At 42.9% G+C, this 12,962-nt stretch overlaps 1 protein-coding gene across 1 annotated transcript in view; it reads right to left on the reverse strand.

The window, feature by feature from the left end:
* LOC311115617 (tripartite motif-containing protein 16-like) overlaps positions 1 to 10,152 on the reverse strand; it is a 52,413-nt gene extending 42,261 nt beyond the window's left edge. The window contains exons 1-2 of the mRNA XM_084190777.1: positions 9,510 to 10,152; positions 8,990 to 9,085 (exon numbers count right to left, since the gene is read on the reverse strand). Of these exons, the coding sequence (XP_084046903.1) occupies positions 8,990 to 9,085; positions 9,510 to 10,106 (693 nt within the window). The 5' untranslated portion in view covers positions 10,107 to 10,152. The remainder of the gene's footprint in view (positions 1 to 8,989; positions 9,086 to 9,509) is intronic.
* Positions 10,153 to 12,962: the final 2,810 nt, after the last annotated feature.

Consider the following 12,962-nt stretch of genomic DNA (forward strand, 5'->3'; position numbering starts at 1 on the left):
AACAGAGAACTGAGCCCTGTACTATAATATAATATAATGTGCCATTTTGCAGACGCTTTTATCCAAAGCGACTTACAGTCATGCGTGCATATATATATATATATATTTTTTTTTTTGTGTATGGGTGGTCCCGGGGATCGAACCCACTACCCTGGCGTTACAAGCGCCGTGCTCTACCAGCTGAGCTACAGAGGACCAGGTGCAGACACATTTATGAAAGCAAAGACAAGGTCATTATTTGGGCTCTAAACACTAACAACCTACCCTTACACACCTCTTTTGCTACCCCTGCACTAAGATTTCTGCCATGGCATTTAAATGTTTTTGTTTGACATATTCCCCCATTCTTTGCCGGCGTTCATGTTAAGGAAGTCTAACCGTGAAATCTCCATAAGAGGTGGGAGGGAAATCACCACAATCAGAAACCAGTAGAGAAGCCCATAAAGCCGCCATGCCAGAAAAAAACATCCATTTAAGCAGATTCTGAAGACATGCCCTTAAGAACCCATGACCCATTTTCTCAGCCTATACCGCTTCCTGGGTGAGAGGACACTAAACCCCTCATTCTTCATCACGTGTTGTACTGACCTTACAAACCTTCCAGGATCAATCAAATAAGACTCCAGCAGAACCTTCTTTTTCCCCTTTAGTCTCCATCAGGAACCTAGAAAGTTCTCTCACCTTATATACTGGGCCCTCAGCCTGACTGGCTGTCAGCTCTGGATCCAATGAGCCGTCTGAAAACGAGACGCCTTGTCCTCCGCTCCCGCAGACTCACCTCCCCCCTCTTCCTCCTCCTCCATTGGCACGGTACCGTCCTCCTCCTCCCCAGTCTCTGCCCCCCTGCACTTCCCCCCTGATCAGAGCCTCTTCCCCAATGACAGGCAATATTTCCTGGGATGAGCCCACCAAGCCTTCGCCTACCGGAGTCTCCGTTACTACAGAAACCTGCCTCAGCTCATGTAGCCCAGCTGCAACCCTCCCCACCACCGCTTTCTCCACGGCCTGCGCACCAACACTTGGCCATGCACTACTACCGTGTAGCTCAGTTGGTAGAGCATGGCGCTTGCAACGCCAGGGTTGTGGGTTCGTTTCCCATGGGGGGGACAGTATGAAAATGTATGCACTCACTAACTGTAAGTCGCTCTGGATAAGAGCATCTGCTAAATGACTAAAATGTAAAAAATGTATTCTCCTCCCTCCTGGTACCCCCGCCATTTATTTGCAATTCTGAGTAATCACTATTTTAGTACGGATTAGTAAGGGAAAACACTTTATTCAGTACTACTGCAGTTGCTTAATAATTGCCGGCCATTCCCTCCCCTACCCTGGACGACGCTGGGCCAATTGTGCGCCGCCCATGAGTGTCCCGGTCACGGCCGGCTGCGACAGAGCCTGGATTCGAACCAGGATCTAGTGGCACAGTTAGCACTGCGATGCAGTGCCTTAGACCACTGCGCCACTCAGGAGTTCTCTCCCTGGATACACCACCACTCCACCTCACAGGGAAAACTCCTCCTGCCTGAGCTTTTTACTGTCCCTTTCCACACTGCTAACGCAAGAGGAAGGACTGAAAACACATTACTGTGAAGTAATATAATGATGAGTCATGTTTATTATTACCTGTTTTTATGGTCATGTTTTGAAATTATACTTCATTACTATAATGATTATCAATAAGCCTAAACATTAATTCAGTCACCTCTGGTCGACAAAAACGTATTTTCCTAGTACATTAATTGTCAAATTCATCAACCAGCATCGAGCACTCTGCCTTCTCAGGCAAGCGAGGGGCATGTTGAGGTAAATATGCTAACCGCAACGGTTGCATTATGTCATTTATTGGTGGGCTGGAAGATGCAGTGTTTTTTCTTTTCTATTCAGAGGCTATTTACTCCCAATATGAGATCATTTTATATAGAAGGTTTTTATAATGCATGTTTACTAGGGTTGAGGTTAGCGCATCTGAGTAGGGATTATTTGGGTTCAATACCTGTCCTACCTATCAATCATATTGCTGCTTGTAGCCTATAACTGATGATCCCCACACTAGAAACACCCAAAACTATCTGTGCTACCAAACCCTGTGTTCCACCCCTCCCCTGTGTAACCTTGAGGTTTGGTAAGAAACAAACACTTGTCTACGAAAAGAGACATGTTTAACGGATTCCGCTTGGCACCCAGCCGAGAGCACACGGAAACCACTTGCAAATTTACCAAAACTAACCAACTACTTGGGGTCTGTTCGGAAGCAATAAACGGAGGCAGATTAGCCACCACAACTCTTATCGAAAGAGGCGACATCTGCACCAACACACCCCTCACAACAAGACAAACCTTTTTCATTAACCCAACCACCGCCTTGTTCATTCTGGATGCAGAGTCCAGATGTTCCGCTCCAACCTGTTCGCCGACCATGAGCAAAACTTCCTCCACACCTTTCTCCGGAACGGACCCGAAGCGACAGCGTTTCTTCTCCACTCGGTTGAGGCCATCACGCCGCCCTAACAAACTACCCCTACTCCCCCCTCAACTCTAAACGATAAACAGTGGAAACCAATAAACAAACCCTCCACCATCAGAAAATAAATTCAGAAAATACGCAAGAACCAAAAGAAAAAAGAATAGTAGCCCTCCTCACGAACCACAAATCTCTCACACAACCAACTTCTTCTTCTATGATATAATGGCGGTCCACAAACCAACGTTAAAGGTGCATGCCGCCACCTACTGTGCTGGAGTGTGTGGTCAATCACGGTTTCCAACATTTCTAAATCCTCCTACCTAACTCAGTACTTCTGAGAAAATAAAGAAGAGCCCTACTAACTTCTAATAGACCCTCCCCCATCCCCAAAATCCCTTCCAAACCCCCCCAACCCCGTCCAACCCAGCAGAATCTCACCACTAAACCCATTCTCTCAATTCTCCATAATAACATTAATACCTCCAATAGCAGGTCACTCCTATTAGATTTACCAGATGATAAACTATTCAATACAGACAGAGAATCCGACCATACTATAATTCTAACAGGTTGTACGTCCTCCACCCACTGGAGGGCAACTATTATCACCAACAGTTCAACTGAGTATACTGACAGTTCATCTGTTAGTCTTCTACATATCTGCACATCAAATTCAGGAACGTAAACGCCTGCTCCTGTGAGCCCACTATCTGGGTCCTTGCATCCGTCTGTGAAAAGCATTAAAAAAGCATGAAAACTTTTACCAATGTAATTGTCAACCAGTTTCACTATATCACTGACTTCGGACCAATCTTTCCTTTTCTCTACCAAGGTTAGATCAACAACAGGGTCTGGGAGTAACCATGGAGGAACATCCCCTATCACCACAGAAGGGCCAACCTCCAACTCCCTCAAACCACTCTCATCAGCAAGCTTTCCAACTGTCCAACCAAAACCACTGCCTTGTCTACTAGTATATTCCCAACAGTCATCTAGAACAGTAGCAGTGGGATGCTCAACCTCACAGCCTTTCAACCCAATAAGATAATGACCATTTTTTACGCCGTACATACAAAGGCATCTCTCCTGCCTCCACCAGTAAGGCACATACAGATGTTGATTTAAATGCACCAGTACATATCCTTAAAGCTATATACTGGATTCTGTCCAGCTTCTGAAGCCAAGTTTTGCCTTGTTCGATAAACTGTACACCAGTAATCAATTGTCGTCCTGATCAGAGCTCTATAAATATCCATCAACAATTGTCTGTCAGCACCCTATTCATAACCAGAGACACACACAACCAACTACCATGAAAGTTAATGAATGAGAGAGACATGAACATCGTTACAATACTGTACATAGACATAATATAACGGTTCTTCTTCTTTGGTGTTTAACGGCGGTTGGCATCCAATATGTTGCGTTACCGCCCCCAACTGGACTATAATATAAATCCATTATACTTTGTGACACAAAATGGGAAAAGGGGAAATTATAATAATACAAAAAACACCCTTCCAACTAACCCTACACTCATTAAATACCCACTACCCCATTCCACTACTTTGACCCTATCTGCTCCTGCACCATGCCAACGGCCTGGGAGGACGGGACACCACCACTCAACACACCCTGTAACTCTTCTGAAGTCTAATCTTGTATGCCCAAATACTTCTCTGCAGCTGCCATCACAATATCCATTTTCTGTGATTGACAATCCATTTCTGCGGTACAGTTGGTCAGACCCCAACCAAGGAGCATCAAAAGTCGTGCTATAAATTCTCAGACAACACAAAAATTCATTGATGCCCTTCCAGACTCCTTCTGCCTACCCAAGGACGTCAGAGGACAAAAATCAGTTAACCACTTAACTGAGGAACTCAATTTAACCTTGCGCAATACCCTAGATGCAGTTGCACCCCTAAAAACGAAAAACATTTGTCATAAGAAACTAGCTCCCTGGTATACAGAAAATACCCGAGCTTTGAAGCAAGCTTCCAGGAAATTGGAACGGAAATGGCGCCACACCAAACTGGAAGTCTTCCGACTAGCTTGGAAAGACAGTACCGTGCAGTACCGAAGAGCCCTCACTGCTGCTCGATCATCCTACTTTTCCAAATTAATCGAGGAAAATAAGAACAATCCAAAATTTCTTTTTGATACTGTTGCAAAGCTAACTAAAAAGCAGCATTCCCCAAGAGAGGATGGTTTTCACTTCAGCAGTGATAAATTCATGAACTTCTTTGAGGAAAAGATCATGACCATTAGAAAGCAAATTACGGACTCCTCTTTGAATCTGCGTATTCCTCCAGGGCTTAGCTGTCCTGGATCTGCACAGCTCTGCGAGGGCCTGGGATCGGGAGAGACACTTAAGTGTTTTAGTACTATATCTCTTGACACAATGATGAAAATAATCATGGCCTCTAAACCTTCAAGCTGCATACTGGATCCTATTCCTACTAAACTGCTGAAGGAAATGCTTCCTGTGCTTGGCCCTCCTATGTTGAACATAATAAACAGCTCTCTATCCACCGGATGTGTACCAAACTCACTAAAAGTGGCAGTGATAAAGCCTCTCTTGAAAAAGCCAAACCTTGACCCGGAAAATATAAAAAACTATCGGCCTATATCGAATCTTCCATTCCTCTCAAAAATTTTAGAAAAAGCTGTTGCGCAGCAACTCACTGCCTTTCTGAAGACAAACAATGTATACGAAATGCTTCAGTCTGGTTTTAGACCCCATCATAGCACTGAGACTGCACTTGTGAAGGTGGTAAATGACCTTTTAATGGCGTCAGACCGAGGCTCTGCATCTGTCCTCGTGCTACTAGACCTTAGTGCTGCCTTTGACACCATCGATCACCACATTCTTTTGGAGAGACTGGAAACCCAAATTGGTCTACACGGACAAGTTCTGGCCTGGTTTAGATCCTACCTGTCGGAAAGATATCAGTTTGTCTCTGTGAATGGTCTGTCCTCCGACAAATCAACTGTACATTTCGGTGTTCCTCAAGGTTCCGTTTTAGGACCACTATTGTTTTCACTATATATTTTACCTCTTGGGGATGTTATTCGAAAACATAATGTTAACTTTCACTGCTATGCGGATGACACACAGCTGTACATTTCAATGAAGCATGGTGAAGCCCCAAAATTGCCCTCGCTAGAAGCCTGTGTTTCAGACATAAGGAAGTGGATGGCTGAAAACTTTTTACTTTTAAACTCGGACAAAACAGAGATGCTTGTTCTAGGTCCCAAGAAACAAAGAGATCTTCTGTTAAATCTGACAATTCATCTTGATGGTTGTAAAGTCATCTCAAATAAAACTGTGAAGGACCTAGGCGTTACTCTTGACCCTGATCTCTCTTTTGACGAACATATCAAGACTGTTTCAAGGACAGCTTTTTTCCATCTACGTAACATTGCAAAAATCAGAAATTTTCTGTCCAAAAATGATGCAGAAAAATTAATCCATGCATTTGTTACTTCTAGGTTAGACTACTGCAATGCTCTATTTTCCGGCTACCCGGATAAAGCACTAAATAAACTTCAGTTAGTGCTAAATACGGCTGCTAGAATCCTGACTAGAACCAAGAAATTTGATCATATTACTCCAGTGCTAGCTTCCCTACACTGGCTTCCTGTTAAGGCAAGGGCTGATTTCAAGGTTTTACTGTTAACCTATAAAGCGTTACATGGGCTTGCTCCTACCTATCTTTCCGAGTTGGTCCTGCCGTACATACCAATACGTACGCTACGGTCACAAGACGCAGGCCTCCTAATTGTCCCTAGAATTTCTAAGCAAACAGCGGGAGGCAGGGCTTTCTCCTATAGATCTCCATTTTTATGGAACAGTCTGCCTACCCATGTGAGAGACGCAGACTCGGTCTCAACCTTTAAGTCTTTACTGAAGACTTATCTCTTCAGTAGGTCATATGATTGAGTGTAGTCTGGCCCAGGAGTGTGAAGGTGAACGGAAAGGCTGGAGCAACGAACAGCCCTTGCTGTCTCTGCCAGGCCGGTTCCCCTCTCCACTGGGGTTCTCTGCCTCTAACCCTGTTGCAGGGGCTGAGTCACTGGCTTGCTGGTGCTCTTTCATGCCGTCCCTGGGAGGGGTGCGTCACTTGAGTGGGTTGAGTTACTGACGTGATCTTCCTGTCTGGGTTGGCGCCCCCCCCTTGGTTTGTGCTGTGGTGGAGACCTCTGTGGGCTATACTCGGCCTTGTCTCAGGATTGTAAGTTGGTGGTTGGGGATATCCCTCTAGTGGTGCGGGGGCTGTGCTTTGGCGGAGTGGGTGGGGTTATATCCTTCCTGTTTGGCCCTGTCCGGGGGTTTCTTCGGATGGGGCCACAGTGTCTCCGGACCGCTCCTGTCTCAGCCTCCAGTATTTATGCTGCAGTAGTTTATGTGTCGGGGGGCTGGGGTTAGTTGGTTATACCTGGAGTACTTCTCCTGTCTTATCCAGTGTCCTGTGTGAATTTAAGTATGCTCTCTCTAATTCTCTCGTTCTCTCTTTCTCTCTGAGAACCTGAGCCCTAGGACCATACGTCAGGACTACCGGGCATGATGACACCTTGCTATCCCCAGTCCGCCTGGCCTTGCTGCTATTCCAGTTTCAACTGTTCTGCCTGCGGCTACGAAACCCCTACCTGTCCCAGACCTGCTGTTTTCAACTCTAAATGATCGGCTATGAAAAGCCAACTGAGAGACCTGAGCCCTAGGACCATACGTCGGGACTACCGGCCGTGGTGACTCCTTGCTGTCCCCAGTCCGCCTGGCCTTGCTGCTATTCCAGTTTAAACTGTTCTGCCTGCGGTTATGGAACCCCTACCTGTCCCAGACCTGCTGTTTTAAACTCTAATGATCGGCTATGAAAAGCCAACTGAGATTTATTCCTGATTATTATTTGACCATGCTTGTCACTTATGAACATTTTTGAACATCTTGGCATGGTTCTGTTATAATCTCCACCCGGCACAGCCAGAAGAGGACTGGCCACCCCTCATAGCCTGGTTCCTCTCTAGGTTTCTTCCTAGGTTTTGCCTTTCTAGGGAGTTTTTCCTAGCCACCGTGCTTCTACACCTGCATTACTAGCTGTTTGGGGTTTTAGGCTGGGTTTCTGTACAGCACTTCGAGATATTAGCTGATGTAAGAAGGGCTATATAAAATAAAATTGATTGATTGATTGATTGAGTTGATAACCATTGCTATGAACTCTAAGAAGCTAACTTTACTGAAGCATATATCACTCGTTGGCCTATCCCTCTGTGCTGGCACAGATCTACTACTCACAGGGATCCTCTCAGGATCTCTCACCCTTGACCCATCCTCCTCTACTTCCTTCACTGCCTCAGCATACGACACCTTCTGCACTACTCTGACTCTAGCCACCTCAACCTGCCTCTCTCGCACCGGACACTTCAGATCCCCAGCAACATGGGTATCCCAACAGTTGACACACACAACTTTATCCACCGAAACTACACAATCCTCTATCCCATGCCCTCCTGCACACTTCCCACATCTTGGAATCTCCCTCCTACAAACTGCTGCAACATGACCATAAACGTTGCACCTGAATCAGCACAGTGTATTCGGCACAAACTTTATTCACCAGAACAATCTTTTATCCCATTCTCTTCCACACACATAAAACATCTTGGAATTTCTCTCCCACAAACTGCTGCGAAATGACCATAAACGTTGCACCTGAATTTATGGATTTGGCACAAAAGCTCGAATCAAGATAACTGATATATCATAACATGACTTTCTCTGTTAAAGACTCAAAACTCAAAAGGACTGACTCCTCTGTTTCACCACGCTCACCACCGGGTCTGTGTTGCACCAAACGGCGGGAATCACAAACACCAGCAGTCTTCAACCTTAATTGCTCCACTTCTACACTTAACGCTACCCCAGAAATCACTCCTTTCAATGGTGCCCTGTTCCTAAGAGCAAAGCAAGAAACAGATCTTGACCCAAGTTGCGTGACACGGAGCGCCCACTCCCTCTGGTCAGAAGAAACACAAACAAATATCCCAAGTCCACTACAGGTTACCTTCACTGATTCAACTGCACCCAACTCCTTTCCCACCCACCCTGAAACCACAAATGGATCTGCCAAAAGGTATGGATCCACTTTCTCCAACAATGTAACTCCTACTGCACCAGATTCTTCTTTATCATGTCCATTGATGCCAGGCTCTGGTTCTGAGCTCTTCACCACACCTTCTACCTCACTTAACTCTCCCTCATTCATTTCCATTTCACCTCCAGAACTCGGTCTGGCTCACTCTGTTTGCACTTGAGTTATAACATTTGAAATGTCTCTATTACTTTGAAACTTTTGTGAGTGTAATGTTTACTGTTAATTTCTGATTTGTTTATTATTTATTTCACTTGCTTTGGACAGCCTGTTCCCAACAGTGGAGCCAGTGGGATTGGATAGGGGCATCTCTCTCTCTCTGACTGGAAGAGAGAAGTGAAATGGTATGTCTCCTCTGGTCAACAATACTCACCTTGAGAGACTCCACAGCCTGTTGCAGCTCCTTCAGGTCCTTCTCTCTCTCCTGGAATCTCTGCTGGACCTTCTGCTGACTCATCCCCAGCTGCCTCTGTGGAGAATCACTCTTCAATGAGCTATCAAGCTTTATTTGTCCAGTAGATCAATAGTATAGTAATGTGACATAGGGCCCATAGAGAGGAAGGTCTAAAATCTGGAGGAAGTCCCTTTACCATATGACATTTTCTATGTTGCTATGTTAATGATTATAGTGTTTATGGTAGACGTACATGTATCAAGGGGTTGAGGCTGAACTTTGAACTCTTAAAAGGGCATTCGGAATGATAATAGTGTTTGACTTTAGAAAATGGTGATACATTGGGAGCAAATCCAATATACTCAAGGTTTGTGTTCATATTTGTTCTGCCGTGGATCGATATCATTTGAATGATCTCATATTCAAACAGCCTTAGTTCCTACTGTATCTTTAATTCTTTGTTTATCAGACAGTCACCAACAAGTAGTTCTGGTCTTACCTGTTTCTCAGTCCTCTCTGCTGCAGCTGACACTGTATCATGGCCTTTATGTTCATCCATTGTACACAGATAACAGATACACTGCTGATCGGTACGACAGTAAACCTCCAGCAGTTTGTCATGATGAGAGCAGATCTTCTCCTGTAGTTGTGCGGTGGCTTTGACCAACTTGTGCTTCTTGAAAGCAGGAGATTCATAGTGAGGTTGGAGGTGAATCTCACAGTAAGAGGCCAGACACGCCAGACAGGACATGAGGGCTTTCTGCTTTCTGGTCCCAGTGCAGACATCACACGCCACATCTCCAGGTCCAGCATAGCACAGAGCAGGAGGGGGAGCAGCCTGGAGTCCTGTCTTCTTCAGTTTCTCCACCAACTCAGCCAACATGTTATTTTTCCTCAGATTAGGCCTTGGAGTGAAGGTCTCTCTGCACTGAGGACAGCTATAGACCCCTTTCAGAACATCCTGATCCCAGCAGTCCTCAATACAGCTCCTACAGTAACTGTGTCCACAGGGGATGGTGACCGGCTCCTTCAGTAGATCCAGACAGACAGAACAACAGAACTGGTCCTGGTCCAGCAGATCTCCGTGCTGAGCCATTTGGACGGTTGTTCACTCTCACACAGACAGACGACACAGAGACTCAGATCAGTTTCGTTTCCTCAGAAGAGAGTTTGTGGCAGGGGGATGGACTTCCTGGTTCTGCCAGAGGGGTGGGGTTAGAGGGAGGGAGGGAGGGGTTAGAGGGAGAGAGAGAGAGAGAGAGAGAACTGTACGCAATGTTAATAGAGACAAAGATTTGTGTTCCTAGGTTAGGGCCCTTAATATGGAATAAATTAAATAGAGTGGTTAGAATATGTAAAGGGTAACAGTTTCTATGAAGTACATATGTATAATGCTTTTAATGAATTGTGTAATGCCTTAAACTCATGTGCTATGACACTAACTATAAGAAATGAATACCGTATGTATTGACTGATCATTGAGAATGATGTAACACTTTACATTACAGTGTGGTTATTGGTGTGTAATTATTCCTGTTAGTACAGTGGTGTAAAAGTACTGTGATGCCTCATTCTTCCACTGTACTAGCAGCAGTAACCCTAGCCAGTAATAAGGCTACTGGAATGGAAAGTGTTACAGGAAATATAAAGGAAGGATTTATACATGTCATCTATGATATACTCTATGTAATGATATGTCTATGTCTTCTATATGGTGTTCTATACTGTATGTAATGATACGTCTATGTCTTCTATATGGTGTTCTATACTCTATGTAATGATATGTCTATGTCTTCTATATGGTGTTCTATACTCTATGTAATGATATGTCTATGTCTTCTATATGGTGTTCTATACTCTATGTAATGATATGTCTATGTCTTCTAGATGGTGTTCTATACTCTATGTAATGATATGTCTATGTCTTCTATATGGTGTTCTATACTGTATGTAATGATATGTCTATGTCTTCTATATGGTGTTCTATACTGTATGTAATGATATGTCTATGTCTTCTATATGGTGTTCTATACTGTATGTAATGATATGTCTATGTCTTCTAGATGGTGTTCTATACTGTATGTAATGATATGTCTATGTCTTCTATATGGTGTTCTATACTGTATGTAATGATATGTCTATGTCTTCTATATGGTGTTCTATACTGTATGTAATGATATGTCTATGTCTTCTATATGGTGTTCTATACTGTATGTAATGATATGTCTATGTCTTCTATATGGTGTTCTATACTGTATGTAATGATATGTCTATGTCTTCTAGATGGTGTTCTATACTGTATGTAACGATATGTCTATGTCTTCTAGATGGTGTTCTATACTGTATGTAACGATATGTCTATGTCTTCTATATGGTGTTCTATACTGTATGTAATGATATATCTATGTCTTCTAGATGGTGTTCTATACTGTATGTAATGATATGTCTATGTCTTCTAGATGGTGTTCTATACTGTATGTAATGATATGTCTATGTCTTCTATATGGTGTTCTATACTGTATGTAATGATATGTCTATGTCTTCTAGATGGTGTTCTATACTGTATGTAATGATATGTCTATGTCTTCTATATGGTGTTCTATACTGTATGTAATGATATGTCTATGTCTTCTATATGGTGTTCTATACTGTATGTAATGATATGTCTATGTCTTCTAGATGGTGTTCTATACTGTATGTAATGATATGTCTATGTCTTCTATATGGTGTTCTATACTGTATGTAATGATATGTATATGTCTTCTATATGGTGTTCTATACTCTATGTAATGATATGTCTATGTCTTCTATATGGTGTTCTATACTGTATGTAATGATATGTCTATGTCTTCTATATGGTGTTCTATACTGTATGTAATGATATGTCTATGTCTTCTAGATGGTGTTCTATACTGTATGTAATGATATGTCTATGACTTCTATATGGTGTTCTATACTGTATGTAATGATATGTCTATGTCTTCTAGATGGTGTTCTATACTCTATGTAATGATATGTCTATGTCTTCTATATGGTGTTCTATACTGTATGTAATGATATGTCTATGTCTTCTATATGGTGTTCTATACTGTATGTAATGATATGTCTATGTCTTCTATATGGTGTTCTATACTGTATGTAATGATATGTCTATGTCTTCTAGGTAGTGTTCTATACTGTATGTAATGATATGTCTATGTCTTCTATATGGTGTTCTATACTGTATGTAATGATATGTCTATGTCTTCTATATGGTGTTCTATACTGTATGTAATGATATGTCTATGTCTTCTAGGTGGTGTTCTATACTGTATGTAATGATATGTCTATGTCTTCTATATGGTGTTCTATACTGTATGAATTCTGAGGATTTAAAATATGAATCTATAATCACGCTTCCCTTTCAATGTAAATGTGTATTTGTAACATTCTAACCCTGTTTACAATAGTGCTTTGACGAAGAAGCTTTCTCCAAAACGTGTCAGCAAGTAATATCACTGAAGGGAATTAATCTGCCGTCCTGCACCTTATTTTACAAACAGTGAGCAGGAGAGGGTGGTGACCTGGGGGATCTGAGGTACTGGAATGCATAAAAATATATATATCCTTTATGATAAAGCATTGCATTCATATCATCACATTTGGGTAGTGGCATAGAGCAGTAGAGTAGAGGCACTTCCAGAAGTTGGACACATGGGGGACATTTTTAGTAGCATAATGGCCGAGAAAATGTTGGCCTTTTAGAAACGCATTTCATGCAATTCTATGTGATTTTACATGACGAGGCTCTGGTAGAGTATTTGTTAATACCACACAAATGATGGAAATGGCAGGCTACACTGACAAACTGAGAATCAGAGATCAATAAAAACGACCTTGTCTTGAATCCATCAATAGCCGAGGCCTAGGTGTGTGGAGACACATATTGTAGGCTACAATATGAGGAGGAAAT

Source organism: Coregonus lavaretus, assembly GCF_964263955.1.
Source record: "Coregonus lavaretus genome assembly, contig: HAP1_SCAFFOLD_1478, whole genome shotgun sequence".
NCBI classification, from domain to species: Eukaryota; Metazoa; Chordata; class Actinopteri; order Salmoniformes; family Salmonidae; genus Coregonus; species Coregonus lavaretus.